Here is a 26,787-nt window from a genome sequence, read left to right on the forward strand (position 1 = left end):
CGGGGGGATCCCGAGGCGTTCCCAGGCCAGTGTTGAGATATAATCTCTCCACCTAGTCCTGGGTCTTCCCCGAGGTCTCCTCCCCACTGGACGTGCCTGAAACACCTCCCAAGGAAGGTGTACATACATATATATAATATATATGTATGCTGTATTAGTATCATAATAGAGGGAAATCGATACCTGAAATGCAGAAAGCAAACAATCTTTAATAGAATGGTGTCGCGTTTTGGAAGAAAGTAGTCCAATCCGGGTCGCTTTTAACTCACTTTATTTGTTAAAGTATTTCGGTATGGTAACTATGAAGCAAAAGGGAGGGAATTGTATCCAACACGCGTGGAGAGAAATACTGAAGAGCTACTTCGAGCCCCGGGGTTTAGGCCCGAGGCTCTCTGTGGGTCCGCATACGTCTCTCGCCTCCAATCTCACTCCCACGCTGTTTAGTATAAAGTGGGCGTGGCCTATGTGAAGTAGGCGTGGCCTGTGTGGCCCCGCTCTCCTCACCTGTCTAAAGGTGCTGCCATCTGTGGCTGGAGTAGATATTGCAGCTTATGTGTTCGATCCTGCTTCCTAGTGGCTATGTGGGGGTAATGCAGCTTGTGTGTTCGATCCTGCTTCCTAGTGGCTATGTGGGGGTAATGCTGCTGGTTTGTTCGTCCTGCTTCCTAGTGGCTATGTGGGGGAAGCTTATGTGCTTAAAATACGTAACAATGGTAACAACAATTTGGATGCCTAAAGACGCTGGCTCTGATGATTCAACATTGTGTGATCTCCGACGGCAGGCTCCGACCAGTTAAGTATTGCAATTTGTTTGGGACTGGAGAGGAAAGAGGGATACAAAAATGGTAAAATTCAGAATTGGAACAGATACATACAAATTACGGTATATTGTTTCATAGAATTGAACAATTAACTAATTTGATTTTCAACTAAACAAAATCAGTCAGGTATAAGCTGCATTTAGCGCGGCCATGTTTTGACATTGTCCCATCGGTCCAATTTGAATCATGCAGCCTGATTCCCGGGTTTCAAGCCATGGGTGAATGTGTTTTTCTATAGACATTTAGTAACTAACATATATTGGAATTAAAGGTAAAAGGGGCATTGAAAAGGTATTGGAGCTTTAAATAATTTAATATTCCCCAAAATTCACAGCAATGTACACAAAATATATAAGATATTCAAGTCGAATTATAGAGGCAAGGGGTAACTTAAAGGATGTGTGTGTATAATATATATGCCCCTACTAAGGATAAATTGTGGCAGAACCATGTTTATGTTCACTCAAGTTTTTCTCAGCATTAATCATCTGACAGTAATAACCCTAACCCTACAAATAAAGATTGCAAGCAAGCGATTGCACATTGTTTCACTCACTGTATTTTTTCCTACCCATTAGCACTCATGAAGCAAACCTCACCTTCAAAGCAGTCTGGGATGCTGAGGGTTCCATTGATGCACTGGCTTGACACAGCATAACCACATCTCCCAGCAGCATTCATGCAGTAGAAAGAAACATTTTCATTGTGAAACACTTTGTTAGGATTCAGCTCCTTAATCCAGAGTCTTCTTCCGTTATACAATATCCTCCCTCTATCTATGTCCACAGAGCAGGGGGCTGAAAACCAAAAGACCAGGACAGCGAGTCTTAGAATGGAATAAACAAAAGGGATTGTATGTTATTACAAAACAATAAATTTGAGAACTGAGGTAACTAGGAAAGATCCATGTTCATGGACGAGTAAAAATAACCTCATGAGGTTGCACATAGTTGTGACATTATAACGTTACTGTGCACATTACAGTGTTTCCCACATCATGGTGTTGTACTTGTGGTGGTAGCTGAAAGAGGATTTTGAATGGTTGTTGTTTTTTTGGGGGGGTATAAATAATACTACAAACTTTTAAATAAATAATAAGCAATAAACACTTTGTTTATTGCTTCACTCAGGGACCTACAATTGAAAATAACATTTAGGCCCTGTCCACACGGAAACATTTTTTTGTGGAAAGTTCTCGGTGACCGAAAACATACTTTTTTGAAACCAGGTCCCAGGGTGAAAAAGAGAAAAACGGCCCTATGCGTTTTGGTGTTGGGATTTGTGTGGACGCCAGATATGCAAACAATTATGTTATCGCCCCCCCCACCCGCTGGGCAACGTTAGAGTTCTTTAAAAAAATATTTGTTTGATTTAATTTGTATTATTTTTTTAGCTTTAAATTGAATTACATTACATTAAAAAACATTTTCTGCTCAATCTACAACGTTTAACAGCTGCTTTCTCCTCCTCGACTGTATGTTGGTATACAGCGCGCAGGCTTGATAAGTTTGCTCCGCCTCGTTTTCTTCTTTTTTTGGTGGAGAACCAGCGCCACATAGTGGCCTTGAATATGTACTACAGTGTTTCTAAAGCTAGATGAGTTTTTTGTCAATGTCATTACAGAGTTATTTCTGAAACGCTGCCAAAGAAAACTGAGAGGAAAAGATTGTTCTATGTCGTATAGGCTTTGCCTTTTAAGGCTATCGCTATTGGGTTATCCCTAGGCATGAGCCGTAGCACTGAAACATTTGTAATCCCGCCCACCAACAGCGTGGGCCTCAATTACGTCCGCGGGGCCTCAATCACTTCCACAGATATACGCGGGCACCGGCGGACGTTCTGCTTCCATTTTCTTCAGGACGATCCTGTAGCATACTGAAGTAAATAAATAGATATTATGGACTCGAAGACGATCCGCATCTGCAAGACATGTAACACGGGTTACATCTTGCCGTATGGCGGCCATGAGGTGTGCGAGTGCTGCCTTGGGCATGAACATGCCCTCTTGGCGCTCTCGCCGCTCTGTCTGTGTCGGCATTGTGCGGCGCTGCCGTCAGACGACAGACAGCGCAGAGCCGACACTGCCGCCGCCATTGCTGAATGGGCCGCCGCCATTACTGTTCCACTCGACGATGCCCTCTCCCTCCTTGTGAGCTCGGAGTCGGACGACTCCGACCGCAACGAGGAGGGGGCATCTCCCCCGGCTTCCCCTCTCCGAATGGAGAGGCCCGGGGCAGCAGCATTGCCCGTCTCTGCCGCAACCTCACTTCCAGTGATTGGAGCTTTGGTGGCAGAGCTAACGGGCATTATCGCCAGGGCAGCCGCAAACCTTGGCCTTGCGGTGTCCCTGCCTCAGGCCCCCCAACGCCCGTACCAGCTGCATGGCATCCTGGGGCTCGAGGCCCCGATACGCCCCGCAACTCTCGACCCGATCTGGCCAATGTTTCCCGCCATCAGACCCTACTACAAGCCCGGAGCCCGGGAAGCTCGGGGCCCTGATGAAAACATTTATCCAAGTCACGACGACGGAGGGTCTGACAGACCGGAGTTACAGGGCGGTGCCGCCGCTGGATCCCGCTCTGTTTGCTGTTTTTGAAGTGAAGCCGGGGCTCAGCGAGCTCCCCCACTCCCAAAGATCAGCTGACGGTCAAGCTTACAGACAGAGCACATCAGTGTATGATGCAGCAAGAGGCTGTTAACACCGCCCTGCTGGCACATAACATGGCGGCTAACCCTCATCGTCTGGCCGAACAGGCAGTCGACGTGGGGAAAACCACCCGGGCAGCAGCGCTCCGCTTCAGGCTCCCGTCGCCGCCATAGGCCCCCGACAGCCACTGTCACGGCGCCGCCGGCAGCTCCTCCTCCTGGCCCCCAGGCTTACCAGCCCCGCCCGCCTCCATCGCAGGCTACGGTGAGCGGCCAGCGAAGGCACCGGGCAGCGGGCTCATGGGGCTATGTCCCGCCCCAAAAGCGCCGGCGAAGGCAATTACGGGGCGAGGGAGAAGCATGTGACAGCGAGAAACACCTCTTTACTAAAGACGGCTGTTTTCACCCCACACCCTAGTTAACACCGGAGGCTATCGGCTCGGCCATAACTGTTTCACACGCATCTCTCACTACATATAGGCAGGCCGTCAATAAACCTTGTATTATTGATCGAGCCAGCCCTTCATTGCTTTTTAAAAGGCAACCTCGCCCGGCTAACCAGCCCCGCCCGCCTCCATCGCAGGCCGCGGCGAGCGGCCAGCAAAGGCCTTGGGCTGCAGGCTCATGGGGTGATGCCCTGCCCCACAAGCGCCGGCAAAGGCAATTACGGGGCGAGGGAGAAGCGTGTGACAGCGAGAAACACCTCTTCTAAAGACAGCTTCTCCCCACACACCAGTTAACGCTTGGGACTTAAATGTGAAAAACAATTAACAACATAATAAAAAAAAAAAGCTTTTTAAAACTTTTCGATATAAATTCATGCTCTTTTGTCCATTCAGAATTAAACAAATCCGAATACTTAGTACATACTATTTCTGTTCAGTGTCTACTACTTGACCGTACCACACTTGACTGTGTAGTATGGTCTACAGCTATGCGTAGAACACCTCCGAACACTTCCGAACACCGCCGAAACTCCACCAGATGTTTGGAGATGACGTATCTCCCCTCAGATGCCGGCAAAATTACCTTGATAAGTTAACTGTTTTCCGTCTTGTCATCATTGCTATTAAATTAAAAATGTCTCTTTTTACTTAGTCTCGCAAAGCCAGACCAAACTACAGCAAGTAGAATGGTCTGGAGCCACGCTACCTCGAGCCGTCTATCCGTGGGGAAAATGGGCAGGCCTGTTTTTATTTCTTTAAACCAATCACAATCGTCTAGGGCGGAGCTAAGCCCGGGAAGCAGCAGTTGTGTCCATGCAAAATAGTGCCGGGGGGGAAATTATTTTGACGGAACTTCTAGACGTTCAGAGGCTGTCAGAAATGGGTCAATCCCAAACGCCACAAAAAACCATTAACGATGTATGTCGCCTATGTGGAGTTCATTTTATAGATAAAAAGAACAAACATCGTTTGATTCTTTGTCACGATGATTTCAAGCCACCATACACTTTGGCCCTTGAGGAGCTCACGGGACCTATAAAAACGAACGACGTTTTAACATTTATGTGTGGTTCTTGTAGAACACTACTAAAGAAATACCGTAGGAGCTATTGTGAAGTGGAACGGATCGGTTCATTGGTTAAATCCATGTCAAACGCTCCTGCCGCTGAGTGAAACGATGCGCCAAATCCACACCAACCGGCGATAGTCGTGACCGCAAACGCATCGTCCCCGGGGAGAATCCTGCCAGACGCAGTCTCCAAGGTAATGTCAAAATAGGCTATGTTGTGGTCCTACCATAGTAATGAAATCAGATAGTCAGTAATCAGTAATTACATTATATTAAAATTAAACAAGATTGGATGTCTAGTTCCACAAACAATTTTGAAAACTTGTCTGTAGGCCTATAGCCATTTACCACCAACTGCTATCCATGTGTCTCTTTGGAAAACAATGTTATACTGTCCAGAGATGTGTCCACGGAAAGAGCCAAATATGCCAACTTTACAGCGCCGTCAAAGTCCTCTTCAAAGCTCGCCATACTGCCTAGTTTTCGAGTTTGAGGGGGAGCACAATACGGTAACGCCAGCAACCGGAAGGGGAGGAGTCGCGGCCAAATCGGCCGCTAAGCAATAGACGCTGTCCACTTCCGTTCAGCCAGACTACTTTTTACTTAATCACTTACTTTACTTTTTTACTCTTTTTAATGACTCTTTTTCGCCGCTTTCTACGACGTCTTTCTGGTGGTGTCGGGCATAGATATATATATTAACTAGATGCCTTACGGTGGCGTCTAGAATGTCACCATAGGCGGCCATCTTACCACAGTAAGCTGCTCACCTATAACATTGTGTTGGTAGTGGTACACTTTTTAAATAACCATAACTTGCTCAATTTTCAACCGATTTACAAACGGTTTGGTTTATTACAAACGTTATTAACGTGGTTATGATATTGTGCCTATTTTAGAACATTATTCTATTTTTCATTATTCTATCAAAAGTATGCAGTGTCATAACTACATCTCTGACGTTTGTAACAAACCCAACTGTTTGACAATCGGTTGAAAATTGAGCAAGTTATGGTTATTTAAAAAGTACATGTACCACTACCAACACAATGTTATGGCTGAGCAGCTTACTGTGGTAAGATGGCCGCCAGTGGTGACGTTCGACTCCATTGGCCAGCAGCGCGGACCAGGCCCCCAGGAGCAGTGCATACTTCCGCAATCCACCAGTGCTCAGGGGCAAAGCCTGGTATTGCAGCTGTTTAAGCTGGCTGTGGACGGGGGTCCGTCATTTCATGTGGCCCAGAACTAGATATCGCCGTCCACTCCAATACAAGTGGGGAACAGGATTGTGTCTCCGCAAAAAATGTCTGGCTATCAATCAAAGGCTCATAATTATATTTCTACCATGTTCTAAAAAAATGTACGTTTTTTCTTTTCAAAACGCCTCCTCAAGCGTTATTAGCAGTTTTAGGTATTTATTTTTTGCTGGGTGGGCAGCTGAAAGGAGTCGTACTGAAACAAACGGCTCCTTGATATGGACCTATTTTGAAGTGCACGGCTCCATTAACTTCCGAATTAAATTAAATTCGGAATTAAATTCCGAATTAACTTCCATTAACTCCATTAACTTCCGAAGTCTGAGATTTGTCCTTTTACTTAACATGAATGGCGTTGAACACGGATATATAACACACATATCATTGAAATAGCTGTAACAGGCACGGACGTATTGATTACCTGAATGATTATGAGGCCGACGTAATTTTCATAATATTGTTAATTGTCTAATATTAACATTTCAGTTGCGTTGGTAGGTATTTCATTTTCATTTGCTTGTTTAGCTCTGTATGACAGGGTTATGGCTAGCTATGTATGACAGTTAACAATGTTGGTGTATTACAATTCATTATTTGGGTAGGCTACTCCAACTTGCATTTTTCGTAAATAGTTGGAAGGAATCTGTTTCTTTGTCTTTAACTTACTGGGTTAGACTAAAAGGAAGTGTTCACAACCCATCTATTTCAGTGCTTAGTGATTGTTGGGGATATAGTAAAAAGGCCAATGGATTTGGTAGGAATATTGACAATTTAGTGAATGAGTATGGTTTGAAAGAATTAAAGTATGGTCCAGCATTAGCTTAAAGTTGTATTCCTCCATGGCTGCTTCCTGATCCAGAGGTAAACATTGATTTATTAACAGGAAAAAGCGAGCATCTCACCATGCAAAGTTTTGCTAATGCCTGCTCAAGTTATTTAAATACTTCATTCTATGGATAACTGAAAATATTTACAGATGGTTCTAAAGATCCCAAAGGACAATGTGGTATTGGCATATATATTCCAGAATTTGAAAAAGGATATGGATATAGAGTGGGTGACTTTATCAGTATACTCAATCGAGATGGCCACAATAATAACCGATCTTACTAAACCTCTTAGATCAGTGATATGTTTTGATTCTATGGCAGTACTACAAAGTTTTATAACAGATAATTCAATACGTGAAGATTTGGTGAGAGAGGTAAAGCATCTTCTTTTAAATATTATAAGCCTTGGTTTAGTTATTCAGTTCTGTTGGATTTCAGCCCACCATGGAATATATGGCAATGAAATTGCTGATAAATTAGCTAAAAGATACTAACCTAATTAGAAGAATTTAACCTTAAGTATATATATTTTTTATTTATTATTTTTATTTATTCATTTATTTTGTTATTTTGTTTCGTTAGTTTGGTTTTTTCTTTGAATTTATTTTTATGATTTAAAGTATAATTTGCCAACGTCCTTGTCACACACTCCTGTGTAGTAGTCCAGTAGGTGGCGGTATATGGGGAAAAACTATGATCCGCCACTAAACATGAAGAAGAAGAAGATCTCTGCATCCGGTACGTCACGGACTAGGCCACGGCCGTTTCTCAGATCGAGCACGCATCAAGAACACTTCCGGGTTTTACGACAGTACTCGCTTGATGCGTGCTTCGAATTGGAACAGTGCTCGGGCAGCGAATTTTTTTTTTGCAGGGTGGTAGCGGGAAGCTCGTGAATATTCATGAGGGAACTGATCCCTGATTGGCTGGGACTTGTTGGCTGGGACTTGGCTCGCTGGAACTTTGTCAGAGGGCTTGTGTGAAAATCACGAACGCAAATGAATTAAACGTTGTTATAAATCAACACGAATAATGTGACACATGATACCCACCTACTACACGGCAACTCTATAGCTACCTTTCTGTAAGTACAAACGTTAGCTCACTCGTCTAAAAGCCCCTGTGAAACTGTTATGTGTCACGGGGGCTACTGTAGTAAATCCTTTTTGTATTTATTATATTTTATAACGTTATGTATAGCGCATCGGCAAATGAATTAAACGTTGTTATAAATTAACACGAATCATTTTAGCAATAATGTGACACATGATACCCACCTACCATACGGCAACTCTATAGCTACCTTTCTGTAAGTACAAACGTTAGCTCACTCGTCTAAAAGCCCCTGTGAAACTGTTATGTGTCACAATGGGCTACTGTAGTAAATCATTTTTTTATTTATTATATTTTATAACGTTATGTATAGTGCATCGCAGTGCTTTCGGCAGCTGGTGATTGTTTCCAAGTTGTTTTTTTCTAATTGTTGTCCATCCATGTCTTGATATTTCCATTAAGATTCCATTCTGTTCTGTTTCTAGAAGTAGTGAGCATAATGGCAGGATTTATTAAAGCTTGCAACATTTGCCAGACCCATGTCAACTTTGAGGAGATGGAGCTGCTGGAGGTTAGGTGTAGATGGATAAGAACAAACCGTATGATTTCTGATATTTGTTTATAGTGGTTCTGCCACACCCCACAACCAATTACATTATAGAAAGAAGGGCCATAAAATCGGTAGGCCTATCCATAGAATATTTTCGCGTAGGGCTAAATGAATTTTAATATTGATTTTCACCTATCAATCCACCTCCTACATGGCAACTCTATAGCTACCTTTCTGTAAGTGCCAAAACAAACGTTAGCTCGTAATGCTAACTCGTCTAAAAACAACTACTGTATAACATGTGTCACACTATTGATACAATGATTTGTGTTGATTTATAACAACGTTTCATTTATTTGCGTTCGTGATTTTCACAAGCCCTCTGTTTTCACAAGCCCTCTGACAAAGTCCCAGCGAGCCAAGTCCCAGCCAATGAGGGATGAGTTCCCTCATGAATATTCACGAGCTTCCCGCTACCACCCTGCAAAAAATAAACTCGCGCTCGAGCAACAACTGATGACGTTTCACGAGTCCACGAGCACACGAGCACGCACAAGTACGCGAATTGAGAAACGGCCATAGACGGAGCATTGGCTGCTGGGACGCGAGAAAGACGGCCGCCATCTTGGAGTGGTCAACCGGGAGCAGCAACAGCAGCAGAAACAGGATGCCGGGCTGTTGTTCAGCGTATTCCTGCTCAAATCGGCGGACAATCCATAATAGAAATCGGGGGATTACTTTTCACAAGCAAGATTTAACATTACCGTACTATTGGTATAATTAGTATTGAATAATAAAACACGCCAAACCATGTGGCCTTTATCATAGCTACACGTATGACAAAAAAACGCATGAAAATCAGTGGTATTCAGTGAGGTATGATTAATTAAATGCGCTGACAATTCATTGCTCCAGCCAAACAGATTACACTGAGTGGAGCGGATGACCACTCCAAGATGGCGGCCCCGCGTCTCGTCAGCGCCAGTAGGCGGTAGCATTCGATGCTCCGTCTATCATATAAGATGTCTATGGTTTCACCGAGCATGCATCGGAGGTGGCTCGTGTGTGCTTGCAACCGCTATAAATCCCAGGATGCATTTCGAACTCGCAGCAGTACGATGGCGGACAATATGGAGAAGACGCACAACTGTAGCTTAAGTTACTCTTAACTTATATATATATTTGTATAATATATAATTTAATAATAATATTATAAGATAATATATCAATATATATATATAAAGTCGTGTGTGTATAGCTTATACACATGACAGGACACGCATATCTTTTCAATTTTTATTCATTCAGAATATTTACATACTATTTGAAAATGAAAGAGGCTGGAATTTTGATTTATATCATTTGTTTATATTGTTCAGTAGTATAGGCCTAAATGAGGCCGTAGCAAAGTTAACGGACGAGCAGAGGTGGTGACTTCATCGAGTCCGCTGCTGTTCCAATTGCAGGTACGTACTCGCGTGCTCGCAAGTCTGTGCTTGAAGTACGGACTTGCAAGTCATCGAGTCCGTAGTACGCGTGCTAGGAATTGAGAAACGGCCTCAATTCGCGTACTTGTGCGTGTTTGTGTGCTCGTGGACTCGTGAAACGTCATCAGTCGTTGCCCGAGCACTGTTCCAATTCGAAGCACGCATCATGCGAGTACTGTCGTAAAACCCGGAAGTGTTCTTGATGCGTGCTCGATCTCGCCGTTTCACCGTGCATGCATCAGAGGTGGCTCGTGTGTACTTGCAACCGCTATAAATCCCAGGATGCATTTCGCACTCGCAGCAGTACGATGGCGGACAATATGGAGAAGACGCACACCTGTAGCTTAAGTTACTCTTAACCTATATATATATATATATGTATAATATATAAAATAATAATAATAATAATAATATAAGATAATATATAAATATATATATATAAAGTTGTGTGTATAGCTTATACACAAGACAAGACACGCATATCTTTTCAATTTTTATTCATTCAGAATATTTATATACTATTTGAAAATGAAAGAGGCTGAGATTTTGTTTTACATCATTTGTTTATATTGTTCAGTAGTAAATGCCTAAATGAGGCCGTAGCACAGTTAACGGACGAGCAGAGGTGGTGACGTCATCGAGTCTGCTGCTGTTCCAATTGCAGGTACGTGCTCGCAAGTCTGTGCTTGAAGTACGGACTTGCCAAGTACGTACTTGCAAGTCATCGAGTCCGTAGTACGCGTGCTAGGAATTGAGAAATGGCCCACGTGTCTTGGCCCCATAACGCGGAAGCAAATCGCTCCTGTATGTTACCCTGCGCCACTGAGCAGTTTGTAAAGGAATGAATGGGCGGCCATTTTCCAGTCCGTGGTCCATCCTTTATTATGTCCATGGCGTGGACGAGGCATCTAGTTAATAATATATATATGGTGTCGGGTCATCCATCTCTTCGTTCGTTACCAGACTCCGGTTGCATTGTGGGATAGCGTTGTGAACTCCGTTGTTTAGTGTGGCGGTAGTACGCATTCGGAAACGTTTTCCGTACTACACAATGCGTACTGAGCATTCGGACGCGCTATATTTGTGGCGTACTACAAAATGCATACTATATAGCAGTCAAGTATGAGTATTCGGATTCAGCTGAGGTCTTGCGTTTTGGCATGATACTAACTTTCTGTCAATGTCATATGACGTAGCAGCACATGGACCCTTGTTTACTTTTTTAACCAATGATAAGCAGGTCACCTGACACCGCTCTTAGCCGTCATTTGTTAGACCAGATATGTTACTGCGTTGGATGCAATTTTTACAGTCTATGATTGGATATTGTGCTGCAGCCCAGCAAAGATGAAAAAACTCCGCTCTTCAGGCCTATGCCTCAAAAAGGAGGACAAATACGCGTCCGGCTTGATGCTGCGCCGGACGCCGGACAGGGCATTGAAAATCCGGACTGTTCGGCCTAAAGCCGGACGCCTGGTCACCCTGTGTGTGTGTGTGTGTGTGTGTGTGTGTGTGTGTGTGTGTGTGTGTGTGTGTGTGTGTGTGTGTGTGTTAGAGCTGGGACGACTAGTCGACATAGTCGACTTCAAAACTTTGTCGACATGAATAATTTGCGTCACCGCGTCGCCTCCCCCCCCAATCTCACTCCAGTCCAGTTGTGGCGGTAAATATGCACCAAAACACTAGTCGCCTATCGTTTAAATTCATAACAATGGCAGCGGCAAGCAGTAGCGGGAGCACAGAGGCTCAAACAGCAATCCAAGCAGTCTACGCTGTTCAAAAGTGTGGGAATTTTTCACCCTCATGTTAGCGGTCGGAGCGCTTCAATGGCTCAACTGGCATTAATGCCGCGTTTCCACTGCAGGGTGCGGAACGGATTGGATCGCAAAGGTGGGGTAGGGAGGGGGCGGTATAGCCCAGCTCAGTTCCGAGGTCGCGTTTCCACTGCCGACAGTACCCTTTGTGGTAGGCCGGATGTCGATCGCCGCGGCAGCTACGTAAACATTGTAAACAACGTCTTCCTCCCCAAGAATGCAGACGAACGTCTCCACCTCCTTGTTCGCCCAAGCAAGCGTTTTACGTGACATGTTAATTGTAAAGAATAATACCTCAAGGCTACTGTTTGTTTGTTTTTATCCCCGCGTCACCCGGAAGTGATGATTCTGTGTGATGACCAATCACACAGAATGATGACCAATCAACGGAGGGGGTGTGTAGCTAGAATTTCCCGGGACCCTTTCAGGCGTCTTGTCTCGTTTTCGGTACCCCAACGGAGGAGTCCCGAGAACGAGGCCGGAACGGGTACGGCAAAGTCCGGGTCACGCCCACTTTTGGCGGTGGAAACGTGACCCGATCCGCACCTTTGCGATCCGATCCGTTCCGCACCCTGCATTGGAAACGCGCCATAAGGAGGTGAGGGACAAGTCACAACTGAAAACCTGCTGGAAGAACTTAAAGGCAAAAAAGGATGCGGCAGAAGAGAGGAGGTGGATGTTTAAAACTGGCGGAGGACCACCACCAATGATTACGGACCCTTTATCGAAAAAAATCATTAATATGATCCCGCAGCAGATTTCCCCCCTCCCTAACCCATACGACGATGACGGCGCAGCAGAGAGGAATACAGCGACAGAAACTGAAAGTCCTCTGACTTTGATGCTTGATAGCTGGTCGAACCTTCCCATTGAGGCATATGACTGATTCTTTGGTGAATCTATGCCGCTGTGAAAACTCGCTATTTTCGTAAAATTCCATTGGATTTAACCTATCTCCTGCGAGGAACTCTTTCCTCTAACGCCATCCAGCGAAGATATGCAGCCATGTTGTCAAGAAAACAGCGATAAACCTAACATAAACCTCCTCCAGAGGTGGTTTAAATATAACTGTTAAACCAGGATTCAACTAGGTTTGAAATTGCTGGTGCAACGGATTTAAATTTAATCTCAGTTTAAATGGAGTTTAAACTGAGATTACCAAAGGGTTAAATATAACCAGGATTAATATTAAACTATGTTTTTAACCAGGTTAGAGTTTGGTGCAACACGGTTAACAGTTAAACCTTGAATTAATCCAGTTTAAGAGTTAATCCATGTTGGTGCAACCCAGCCCTGGTGGTATAAAACTCAGCCAAAAACCGAGCTCCGAGGGTTTGTTTACCAGCGTTGCTATGGTGACCGGTCTTGCGTGTTCCAACGGTTTAATAGGTATCTAATAAACTGTCTAATCACTTCATTCACTGCCTCTTCCGTGGTCATTACAATATTATGAATAGACTTTGTCGGGTTCGGATTTTATACTCTGGTGAAAAGATAACTTTTGTCATGTTATGTAGTTATAGTCTAGCTGTTGACTGTCGAAATTCCACGATCTATCAACCAGTTCTAAGTAGTAAACACACTACAAGTTGACAATTTAAATTACAGAAATCCTTTTCGAAGTTGAGCCTCTGAGGTGGCAGTGGTAGTAGTATACTGTGTTATCAAATAGCATAACAACAACAATCATGTGGACTAATGCTATTCATTTTGTTTTTTAATAATCTTTAGATTAGTCGTAAAATTATTCGTTAGATTAGTCGACTAATCTAAAAAAAATAATCGCTAGATTAATCGTTTGAAAAATAATCGTTTGGGACAGCTCTAGTGTGTGTGTGTGTGTGTGTTCGGTGTTTACTTTAAATGTGAATAAGTGCACATGTAAATCTAGATTTTATTTTAATGAAGTATTTATTGTTCAGCATGATTCAGTCTAGTGATTTGGGGTTATGTCTGTGAAGTGCCCCTACCAAAGCTGAGACCAAACTTACGCCCATGGTATAAAGTACCCAGCCTGTCAAGAATCGGTGGCCGCTTCATAACGACCATATTCCGGCCTGTAAGGCACACTAACCATCTCGTAGTTTGATGCAAGAGAGTACACACGCTCCAATGGTGCGAGATAAAAAAATAGCACAGTCATTTGAATGATTTTAGCTTGTGTGTGCCCGTGCCCGCGATCAATCATACACAAGCTAAAATCATTCAAATTGATGTGCTTTATTTTTATCTCAAATTATTGGATCACGTATACTATCTTGCGCTCTGCCTCCAACTACGAGATAAAGTAGGTACACCTTTCCTGCTGTCGGCTCCCAGACCGAGGAGCACAGGGGAGACGTTCCCTCCAGGGCTGATGCTCGGGGGCAACACCCTTCACTTTGACCGACTGTGGGTCTGCATATAGGTCGGAATATGGTTGGAATGAAGCGGCCACCGATTCTTGACAGGCTGGGTACTTTACACACACACACCCACACACACACACACACTGGCAGTGATATGCGAACGATATTTCCCCGTGCTCATGAGATACTTTCTCGTGCGCACGGCATATTTTCTCTTGCGCACGAGATACTTTCTCGTGCTCACGAGTTACTTTCGCGTGCTCACCAGATACTTTCTCGTGCGCACCAGATACTTTCTCGTGAGTACCAGATACTTTCTTGTGCTCACGAGAAACGTTAAATTTTTATTAATTTTCCCCGCTGTCCCTTTTACGGGTTCCGTACAGACCTCCTAAAAAACTGAAAATAAATAAATAAATATAACCGTGCTCCACAGAACGAAATGTTAACCAATGCATTCTGAACGGTAGCGTTTCTGCGATGTTTTCGTGCTGCACAGAACGAAATGTAAACCAAGGGATTTTGAATGCGAGCGTTACCCTCTCTAGTTATATATACGTCAATGTTTCTGATTTTTTAAACATGCCTCCTCAAAAAGTGCTCCACAGAATGGGCGTTTCTCAGACAATTATCGTGCTGGAACCCACAAAGTGATAATCGTATGAGTCCTTTGAGACTCCCATTGATATAAAAGAGACCCCAGGTCTATAGCTTATTTGTTAATGTCCTCGACTCAGTCACCTATTGCTTCACTTCCTTTAGGGTTTCGGCCTCCTAATTTATCATTGTAGTATAATTGAATGCCCTCTTTCATATATATGATGCCACCACCACCCTCGGACGTGGCAACAATTCTCCATATCCATGTGGGAAGGGGGGAGGGGTGCTTGTGGACAGTAGGGGTGTACACTAGAAATAAATAGGAAGCACACTCAACAGGAGGAATGACTTCTCACACATATTTAATTAATTGTTTCAAATAACCCTGCCTCGTTAAATCAATGAGCTTGATGTTTTGCTTTCAAGAATAGGTTATAGGCTGTGTCACTATAAAATCTGTCCATGCGCGTCTCTCAGAGGGACATAACAAGCCACCAGACAGCGATTTAAGAAAACGAGTCAAGTTCATTCAAAAAGTAACCCATTAATTACAACTCTAAACTGAAAAATAAAAACATATTCCAAAGTGCCTTTTGCAGGAAACCTTGGAATATCTGTCTATTTCCTAAACAGCGGACCCTAGTTCACATGACGCTGAGTGACGTGACGTTGACGCAGGTCCATTGAAAAGAAAAGGCCAAAAAAACGTAGGCATGTCACATGTTTAAAACCGTTATTGTATTTAATTATATATATATATATATATATATATATATATATATATATATATATATATATATACGCTCGCATTCAAAATCCCTTGGTTTACATTTCGTTCTGTGCAGCACGAAAACATCGCAGAAACGCTCCCGTTCAGAATGCATTGGTTAACATTTCGTTCTGTGGAGCACGGTTATTTTTATTTATTTATTTCATATTGACGGTATGGCACTATATCCCTATTCTCGCACTACCATCTTGAATTTAATAGACCATTCTCGTTGCTTCAAGGAAGTCTGGTGGTCTCCGTATATAATGAATAAATAAATACATATCCTAAAAACTATCCAATAGGAAAGATGCTTGCAGCGTCTTTTAGAGCCGTAGTCAGGTTAATACAGGAGTGAATGGGCTGCTGGAGCACCCACTCTGAACGTTAAATCATCGCCGGGGATGGCATAACATTGTAGTGAATTGAACCGCCTCTCCGTCTGCAGACGACGCCGAAGGGTACCTTTCCCTCAGCGACCGATGCTAAAGTGCCCTTGCCAACAGTCGGTATGAGACGTTCTCGGAGTGTGACTGTGTTGTCAATGCACACCCAGTACACACTCAGGAGGAACTCTCATACATAACTTAAGGAATTATTTTATTAATATTGAATTTAATATTAAAATATATATTATGTAAATGGACTGCATTTATATAGAGCTTTTTCTAACTATTACCCACCCAAAGCGCTTTACAATATTGCCTCACATTCACACCCCGACGGCAGAATCAACCATTGCAGACAACAGCCAGCTTGTCGGGAGCTGAGTTAGGTGCCTTGCTCAAGGACACCTCGACACTCAGCTAGGAGGAGCCGGGGATCGAAGCAACAACCTTCAGGTTACCAGCCAACCCGCTCTACCTCCTGAGCTACCCATTATGTATACGTAAATATACAATTATCTTTAGCCTATCTGACCATTGAAAATCCACTTCCACCAATGTTTAAGTGTGGTTCAGATATACCAGACAATATTAAAACATTCATAATACAAAAACGATGTAAAAAATAAGGTTATTGGCCGAATTCGGTTAAAATTCAGCCTCTGCTGGCCCACATAGATTGTCTCATTTCCTCGTTACACGCTTTAATTTAATTATATTTTTATGATTAAAATAAATGTTATAATTATTATGACCATGGAGCCTTTATTTTCTTGCCGTTATCATTACATCCTTTCTCGTTATATCGATCTAAATTCTCAAAACACATTGGAAAAGAGAGTGAGGAAGAAATAGAGAGGGACACTGATGCACTGCGGAGCCAAGTAACTGATGGTCTTAAGAGGGCCTCTCCTATACAATGAATATGAATTACTGGCTATAAATTGCAGTACTTTTACAGTAATTTACTGTACATATTTTCACAGTAATTTACAGGTCCCATGACATGAAAATCTCACTTTATGAGGTTTTCTAACATAAATATGAGTTCCCCTAGCCTGCCTATGGTCCCCCAATGGCTAAAACGTGCGTTTGGTGTAAAACGAGCACTAGCTGTTTTGCTCGCCTTTGAAAAAACGGAGGCTCAAGTGCGCTGATTTGGAATGTCTGCATTCATGACGTCATCAGGAATCTCAGCTCCTCCCCTTACTCTGCCTTGCCCGCCCAGAGACGTTGGCCCGCCAATGAGACTCGACCGTGCGAGCGCCACATGTGTGTGTGTGTGTGAATACACACACTGTAACGCAAGTGTTTCTTGTCGGTTCTTTGACGTGTCTTGTATTTCCACAACGAGACTCGTATTGGGGGTTATCTCAGCCATGGTTGAGAAGGAATTGGGGGAAAGGAACTTTGGCTTTGACTGGCTGAAGTACATGAACTGCGTCATGCCGCCGGTTGCCGCGAGGCACCATCGCCCGGCAGCGGGCAGCCGGCAGCAGGCAGCGCGCGGTTCAGTCGACTTCAGGTTGATGTGAAAGTGGAAGAACCAGAGACGTCGCAGAACCCGACAAAGTCGTTTGTGATTCATCATATCGTCTGGAGGCGCACACAGCTTTTGGCCGTGATAAAATGTATTGAATGATATAGATTTCTATGTATTATATGATATTATTTAGATATAGAGCTCCAGGACTGTAACGCAAGTGTTGTACACTTCCTTGTTATTTGGATAACCGTTCTGTCGGACTCTCGTCTCTGGTATTTCTACAACGAGACTCGTATTGGGGGTTATCTCAGCCAAGGTTGAGAATTAATTGGGGGGAAGGAACTTTGGCTTTGACTCCCTCAAGAACATGAACCACGACATGGAGGAGAAAGAGATTGTTGGCGGCGAATGTCTCCAGCTTGAGACCCGCTGAGGGACCACCGCCGGAGACGGAGGTGCCTAAGCGCTGCCCGGCAACGATCCCTTTCTCCTCCTTGTCGCGGTTCAGTCTACTTCACATTGATGAGGACGTTGAAGAACCAGGAACGTCGGAGAACCCAACGCGGTCGTTTGAGATTCATAATATCGGCTCACACAGCTTTTGGCCGTTATAATATATATTATATGATATAGATATCTATGTAGGCTATATGATAATATTTAGATATAGAGCTCCAGGACTCCCGTGTGTTCTAGAATATTTACAGAACACGGCTAAAGGCTGTGTGCGCCTCGCCATTGCGATACATCCACTGTAAACAGAGCGCATGGTACCGTGGCTGCAAGCTGCTCAGGGCCACACCCCCACCCTCCTCCTTGACCCGCCTCGCTCCTCCTCATTTGCATTATAGCTACAGACACCAAAACAGCGCATTTGGGGGAAGCTCAATGTGCGACTGGCTCGGAGTGGCTGTAACTCTGCACCACGGCTGAATTTCGGGAACGTCTTTGAATACTGTGTTAGTTGCCCACTAATACCTATATTAAATAATACATAAAATAGCATGTCATGGGACCTTTAATAGTTCACAGTAATTAGTTCTATTTTCACAGTAATTTACATTAAATAGTTCACAGTAATTAGTTATAATTTCACAGTAATTTACAGTAAAAATCTCACAGTAATTTGTTCTATTTTCACAGTCATTTACATTAAGTAGTTCACAGTAATTTGTTCTATCTTCACAGTAATTTACAGAAGATAAATCACAGCTAATTGCAATAAAAGTACAACTGCATACTGTATCTTCAAAGTTGTCATACCCATTAAAATGCTGTGATTTAGCAATATGTAGCTGTGTTATAACAGTAACTTGCGGTACATACATTACACTAAATGGCTGTATTTTTACATTTTTACTGTGAAATTAATGCAATTAGGTAGCCAGTAATTTACTGTAACTTCACAGTTGTCTTTCCCATGGAATTACTGTGATATAGGGATATCCTGCATGCAATATACTGTAACTTCATACACATGCATCCAAAGTAAAAGGAAGACAAAGAAAACATGCAATTTGTTCAATTCAACATTTAATTAAACAATGAATCAACATTAATACATTTAACTTGCCTTCACTTTTAACCAATAACAACCCAGACCCATTTCTACTTATAGGAAAAATTACAACAGAGCAGAAAACAACAGAAAACGCAGGCTTGAAACCACGAACTTTTGAAACCCCCTCCCAGGGAGGAATCTTTTGAAAACACAACTGTTTTGGTAATTCGTAAACAGGTGAAAACGGTTTCTCTGGTAACGCTGACGTCACGGCACATTTCACCCTACATTGAAATCCATTCAAAGTCCAATATCTTCCTCAAGAGTGTGCTCGCATGTGGGTTCATCAACCCGCGCTTTTTCTTGGCTTTGGAGCCCCTCTCTGGATTGATGCTCAAGAAGCACCTGTAAATAAAACAAGAAAACAACTTTCAGTTTTACATAGATTTATATATTGCATACTTTTTTCAAAGACAGATGCAGTATACCCCACACCAAAGATGTCACAGGCACAGTGATATTATCAACCACTAGAGGCTGCTGTTCATCACAGAGATGAAAGACCATTTTTAAAGTAAATTTTTATTTTTTGGTTCAACTGTATAGCCTTGAAGTAAGCGATTTATTTACGTTAATATACGTGTTAAATCGCTCTATATTCATACAGTGATCACTTATATAGTGTGCACGTTTCATAACTCTGATCTCTCAGTCACCTGCTCTGCAATATAATCGGCAAATAAACTTTTTCGGGGATCCCACAACTGATATCCAATCAGAAGACAGAACGCTACAAACCGGCACGTCTCACTGACGGTGCACACGCAGAGCGATAGATCTTTAAGCGACTACAATGGCGGAACAGGTAAAAAACCTTCCCAATGTCTGTTTTGATGGTTTTTATCATGTTTATCACACTTATGGATCTGAGATAGTTCTAGATAACTCGCTGCTTGAAGGCCGCAGTGCATTAATGTGGTGACTTAGGGACGAGGGAGGGGACAGCTAACTGCATTCAGTGTCAGGAAGTTAGCTAAACTGACCTTTCCGCTTACTTCACCTTTAACTAGAAAGCACTGTGGGAAACCCTGCAATGTTCATTTGAAAGTTAAAATACCTTTGGATAAACTCCAAAGTGGAGGAGCCCTCCTCAGGATACTGCAGGTTGAAGCAATAATAGCTTGCAAAAATTGCAGCTATTCCGTTGCTGAAGGAGTGGTGTGGTCCCACCACAACCTTCTGTTCAATGCTGAGCATCCATGCGGTTGGCTTCATCATGTCACCTGAAAAGAACAATGAACACACATAAAGCGCTATTGTAAAGAAGTTGGGTGCTATGAGCAAGGAAAGAAGTTTCAGTAACCTTGAATGTTTTCACAAATTGTTACCCACTTACTGATGCTCGATGGTGTTGTGCCCCTGACGGAGTCTGCAAGGCAGCACTGCCTGGAAGGCCCTAACCTTAACCAGGCAGCGCTGCCTTGAAGACTCTGTTGGGTGCGCAAAACACTGTTAAGCATCATTGTTACTGATGTAATTAATTGTCTATTGCACAACTCAAACCATTATGCCCTTCTTTGCTCTCCCCATTTTTAAGTCTCCAAGATTTGGTTCACAGTTCCAGAGCAAATCTAAGTCAATACACTACCCTTGAATGCTGCATAAAAGCAATCTGTAATCTCTAAAACCATCGACTTTACACAAACTACCGGCACTACTGTTGAAAGATGCTGAATCGAAAAGATCGAAAAGATCGAGACAAGCAACGCTATTGGAAAAACAGGTTAGATCACTGATCAGCATGTTCTGTCAAAATATTGTGTAGCGGCTTTCGTTTATTTAAAAAACACATGGTACTTTTATTACAGCTAGAAATATCAATATGAAATCCAGATATCAACAGTACCTTCGACAATCAAGCAGGGGTTGCTCAGCAATGGCACTGTGCTCTCAACATCAGCGGCAGTTGCACACGGCTGTAAAGTAAGAAGTAAATGTTACATTCATACAGTATATTGTAGCAAAGATTCAACATGGTGCATAAGACGTTCCACTGGTCCCACTGATTCTGAAGTTAAAGAGTGGAGTCAACAATTCCTGAGAACGCTTGTTGTCAAAATCAGTGAAAATATCCTCATGATCCGCTACCTGTGTGTGCGCTGCCCCCCCACCCCCTGTTTACATTCCCGTTTACAGAGAGTAAGATGTGTATCAACACATTGTGAGGATCTAGACAATGATTTTGACAAAATCTGATTTTGACAACAAACGTTCTCCAGAATCACCGACTACACGTTGTGTCCACATGTGAATGAATGCGATTACTGGTAAATGTATACAAGTGCGAAAGATAACATAATACTGTCTAATACAATCACAACCTGCTTTTTTCTTTTTGAAACAACTTACATCAGCCTCAAGCATGGTGGCATTCTTCGGTTCTTTGAAATATGCCATCAGTAGCAGAAGGATACATGCAGCCTTGTCTGACGCCTCTGGCTCGTATTTAGCGAGGACGTCCTTGATCCCTGGACGGTTGAGCTGCTGGCAAAAGCGAATGATGGTACTGCCCTTGCTGTTCATAGCCTCTTCATACTTTGTTTGTATGGAGACATCCGTCAGCAGACTGAAGTGGGAGAAAAGGCCTCTCTGCGAGAATAGGAATGGCCATTCCTCCTTTATCTCAACAATGGCTGGTGCAGGCACCCTGTTTATGAACTGGCGCTGGGTGATGTAGGTCCTCTCCATCAGATGTTCAGCCGTTTCTGCCCCTCCCATCCCTCCCTCTGTGTAGACGTTCTGTAGTTGTTGTTTTTTTTCTTCCAAGGTTGCCTCCGTCTCTCCAGCAGGAAGTTCTTCCGGACACTCCACCGTACACAACCGTACTGGTCTACTGGGCCTCTGGCCATTGCGATTGCCCCCTCTGCCGCCACATTGGAGGGCCTGCGCTGCCTGCGTCGCCGAGTTTGAAGAGTTTGCTTCCTATTTTTGTATTCAACTCTTGTTTTTATTTGTTGCAAAAGGGAGTAGCAGCCGTCTCCCAGCATATCTCCCTTTTGTCCGACATCGGCAAAGCTTTTTGGCCAGTCTCACAATCATCCGGGCGATCGTGTAGCATGTTGCTCTTGTTGGGTTTTGCTCATGCACTAACATTTGGTCCACCACTGTCTTTATCATATCTCTTCTGTCCCCTGGTGATGGCCTTTTTTCATCTGCCGTCGCTTTGCCAATAGCTGCTGGCATCTCTTCCCATCGTCCCGGAAGTCAGTATACCATGGGTCTGCCAGGCAAGGTGGGTGATGAAAAGGAAGAGTTTAAAGTTCTTTCGGATCTTGACGACTGGGAATAGGGAGTACTTGTGAGGGGTGGAGATTCGACAGCAACATGATCTTCTACTTCAACTGGTGGAAGACCTAGAAGTGAGAAAGGAAAATTATTATAGATAGAGGTACAGCAAGAAGTAGATCCGGGTCGGATTCATATCCAGGTCTGCTGTGAAGAGGACTGAGCCTCTAGGGGGACCACCTCTAGCACCCCTGAAATCTTAAGCTATTTTAACGATTCAACTATAAAAATAATAAAAAACATGGCAGTGTCATAGTTGGATTTACCTTTATTCTTAATGCCGTTCAGCAGTCTGCGACACTGGATTGGTCTGAGGTACTTCTCCAGATCCTTCGCTTCTACAAAGGCAAGGTCTGCCCTGCTCTCCACGCCAAGCTCTTCCAACACTCCCAGCAGGGAAGTCAGGGTTTCAAGAGAGAGGCCCGGTAAAAATTTAACGATTTCTTCCTTCACGTCTTCCCGATCCATTCTCTAAAATAACAAGCCAGAATCAAATCAATATTAAAGTGTTCTGCCAGCTTTAATAACTGTTCCTTGGTATATTATCCAATAACTCCTCTGAAGGAGCCTCAATAAACTCCTGTACTAAAGATCCCATTCTGTTCACTTAACAAAAAGAAGAGGACAGTCTGGTCTGGACAGTGCCTGGTCCAACTTAAAAAAAACAGAGTTCAATCCCCCATCTATCTCAACCACAAACTATCTAACTCCACCCTAGTCTTCAAGTGGTTACTTGCGAATGGTTATTATTAGAGCTGTCAGTTAAACGCGTTATTAACGGCGTTAACGCAAACCAATTTTAACGGCGTTAAAAAATGATCGCGCGATTAACGCAAATATTTTATAAAAAAAAAAAAAAAAACTTTTTTTTTTTTTTCTTTGGCTCAAAACAAAGAAGCAGTAGCCTGACTGCTATGTTCAAATGACACTTGTTCAAAGCAGTCGTTTAATTGCACTATAGGCTCTTTTTTTGTATCGTCCTGTTTTGATCAGTATATGCCAATGTTGTTATCAATAAAAAATTATTTGCACAAGACAAGCCGATGCACTTCACCATGTTGATAAGAGAATTAAAATGAGAAGAATTATGGGACAAAAAAATCAAGGGATATTTAGCATAGAAAAATAATTTGCGATTAATCGTGAGTTAACTATGACATTAATGCGATTAATCACGATTAAATATTTTAATCGCTTGACAGCTCTTATACACACGAAATCAGTGGGTAGGAAATGCAACCGGACAAACCAGCGACCCCCCGGAGCCACTGAGGTGTTCCTGAGCTCTACTAGATAGAGCTCTGTCCACTTTCACCACCACGCTATTGTTGAGAGCACAACGGATTCCCTAAAGTTTAGGGAATCCGTTGTAGGGCTTGGCTAACAACGTTGTTGTTTAGGGCCTAAACAGAACCTGCTGACTAAACCTACCAGGGGAACAGAACTCAAAAACACAAGGCCATAAAAAAATACCAGCACCGTTGCAAACCTATGTTGGAGGTAACCAAGGATTGATTGTGAGAAAAGCGCTATCTAAATCAAATACATTATTATTATTGCACTCTCCTTAGGCCTAAAAAAAAAAAAAGTTTGGTTCCTGTTGGTTGTCAGTTGAGGTCATGGGTAGGTAGGGAATTTATTTTATTTTTTCATTTTATTTTTTCCAGCGGCAGCGATGATAGGTAGAACTATTAGTTCTATAGAACTATTATTATTATTAGACTACATTTACAGTGGAACATTGTTCACCAAAAGCATAAAATTAACTAGCTAGAAGGGGGATGGACCATAGCTATCAGCAAAAAAATTATTTTGTGTTGTGGGTGCCTACTAGGTTACGGCTTGTTAAATTAGTAAAATGGACTGCTAAAGCTTAATTGCACCTCTAAGTTGTAGGCCGATGACTTGCAGTCAGTAACCTTAACCTTCGTCCTCTTTTGGCTAGGATGGGATGACAGCAGCAGTTGAAGGTCGTAGCAATAACAAACACATCTTAATACTATAATAGCAGGCCTGTCGCACCAGTTACTCAAGTGCGCATGTGCCAAGCGCGAACGCATATGCACCGCAAGCAAGCACATGCGCACGAACATACTAGGAAACGCACACACATGCGCACAGACTACAGAGGGTTTTAAATCAGGCTTGGGCCTATAGAAAAATACAGTTAATAAATCAGTTGACTTATTTATTATTAATAGAACGGGCCAGGCTCAGACAGAACAGAGAGCTAAAATCCTAAATTCAATAAACAGTAACATGGTACACTTATTTTTAGGTAAGCTCTAACTGATTATTCATTCACGTTTACATGTTTTGAGGATCTCTCTGCCCGGCTCATGATCGATCTGACAGCACTCGGCTGTCAGTTGAGCTGGACGAGCCACGGTGTTCTGGAACACAGCGCTCAGTTCTGATCTCTCTCCACTATTAGACTCCATCACTCATTTCACTTAGTAACTCTAATGTTGTAAGGTATTTATCTTCATCTCTTATCTATTGTACTACCGTTTCTTAATACCAAGTACGCGAACTGCGGACTCGTGGACTTGGAAGCACGCACTTGGCAAGTCCGGACTTCAAGTACACACTTCCGAGGACGGGAGTATGCACCTGCAATAGAGCTCGTAAGTCAGCCCCTTCCGGTGGTCCCCATGGGACTGAATGGATCGAAAAGTATGAATGGGTTTCAATGGAGAGAAAGTAATTTTTTACTGGTACCAGTCTTTATATGCCTTGGATTACACATATGTTGTTTGTGGATTTAAATGATAATTTTTCATGTCAAGAGTTTGACCGTTTATTGTGCAAACGTTCAGAGAGATCGCCATGTCTGTACCGGAGTGGTGGTGACGTTATATCATTCGCGTCGACAGCATCGATGAGCTGTAGTTCACAAAGTAGCCTCACACAAAACCTAAAATTATCAAACTTCTTCGCGAACATTTTTAGTTTTCTTTTCATGAAAAATTATAATTTGAATCCACAAACAACATGTGTAATCCAGGGCATATAAAGACTGGAACCAGAAAATAATTACTTTCTCTCCATTGAAACCCGTCATATTTTTGGATCTCATAGGTCCCATTGGCTCTACCGGAAGGGGCGTGCCTTCACCACTCTATTGGAACAGCAGCGGACTCGATGACGTCACCACCTCAGCTCGTCTGTTAACTGTGCTACGGCCTCATGTAGGCATTTACTACTGAACAATATAAAGAAATGATATAAAACAACCGTCCTGGAACCGTCACCTTATCGTGGTGGAGAGGTTTGCGTGTCCCTGGGAACCTGAGAGCTGTGTTGTCTGGAGCCTTGTGCTCCTGGTAGGGTCTCTCATGGCAGAGTGGTCTCAGGTGAGGGGCCAGACTAAGAATGGTTCATAAAACTCCAATGAATAACGAAAAAAGAGGAGATGTGACCCGGCCCGGAGGAAGCCCGGGGCCCCCGTCTGGAGCCAGGCCCAGACGGAGGGCTCGATGGCGAGCGCCTGGTGGCCGGGTTTGCCACGGAGCCCGGTCGGGCACAGCCCGAACAAACTACGTGGCACCCCCCCTCTCTTCATCCCATGGGCCCACCACCTGTGGGAAGACCCGTTGGGGTCGGGTGCGCAGCCACATGGGTGGCAGCGAAGGTCAGGGGTCTCGACGGACCAGACCCGGGCGGCAGAAGCTGGCTCTGGGGACGTGGAACGTCACCTCGCTGTGGGGAAAGGAACCGGAGCTTGTGAGGGAGGTGGAGCGCTATCAGTTAGATCTGGTGGGGCTTACCTCCACGCACAGTCTCAGCTCTGGTACCGTACTCCTGGATAAGGGTTGGACTCTATTCTTCTCCGGAGTTGCCAAGGGCGTGAGGCGCCGGGCGGGTGTGGGGATACTCATAAATCCCCGGCTGAGCGCCGCGGTGTTGGAGTTTACCCCGGTAGACGAGAGGGTCGCCTCCCTGCGCCTAAGGGTTGTAGGGGGGAAAACTCTGGCTGTTGTTTGTGCGTATGCACCAAACAGCAGCTCAGAGTACTCGGCCTTCTTGGAGACCCTGAATGGAGTCCTGTATGGGGCTCCAGTAGGGGACTCCGTAGTTCTGCTGGGAGACTTCAACGCCCACGTGGGCAACGATGGAGACACCTGGAGAGGCGTGGTGGGGAGGAACGGCCTCCCTGATCTAAACCCGAGCGGTCGTTTGTTATTGGACTTCTGTGCTAGTCATGGATTATCCTTAACAAACACCATGTTCGAACATAAGGGTGTTCATAAGTGTACCTGGTACCAGAGTACCCTAGGCCGAAGATCGATGATCGATTTCGTGATCGTGTCATCTGATCTGAGGCCGCATGTTTTGGACACTCGGGTAAAGAGAGGGGCGGAACTGTCAACCGACCAC

General features: G+C 43.7%; 2 protein-coding genes across 3 annotated transcripts in view; both read right to left on the reverse strand.

Moving 5' to 3' along the window:
* Nucleotides 1-254: 254 nt before the first annotated feature.
* LOC132453323 (beta-2-glycoprotein 1-like) overlaps nt 255-26,787 on the reverse strand; it is a 55,248-nt gene continuing 28,715 nt past the window's right edge. For both annotated transcript variants that reach the window (XM_060046166.1, XM_060046165.1), the window contains 2 exons: nt 1,421-1,618; nt 255-817 (listed from right to left, as the gene is read on the reverse strand). In XM_060046166.1, the coding sequence (XP_059902149.1) occupies nt 756-817; nt 1,421-1,618 (260 nt within the window). In that variant the 3' untranslated portion in view covers nt 255-755. The remainder of the gene's footprint in view (nt 818-1,420; nt 1,619-26,787) is intronic.
* On the reverse strand, nt 19,075-22,240 carry LOC132453333 (uncharacterized). The gene is made up of 4 exons (XM_060046178.1): nt 21,472-22,240; nt 20,969-21,038; nt 20,180-20,345; nt 19,075-19,467 (listed from the first exon to the last, which is right to left on the reverse strand). Exons 1-4 carry the CDS (start codon nt 21,838-21,840, stop codon nt 19,347-19,349), a joined length of 726 nt encoding a protein of 241 aa, XP_059902161.1. The 5' UTR covers nt 21,841-22,240; the 3' UTR covers nt 19,075-19,346.

Source organism: Gadus macrocephalus, chromosome 3 (genome assembly GCF_031168955.1).
Source record: "Gadus macrocephalus chromosome 3, ASM3116895v1".
Taxonomy (NCBI): Eukaryota; Metazoa; Chordata; class Actinopteri; order Gadiformes; family Gadidae; genus Gadus; species Gadus macrocephalus.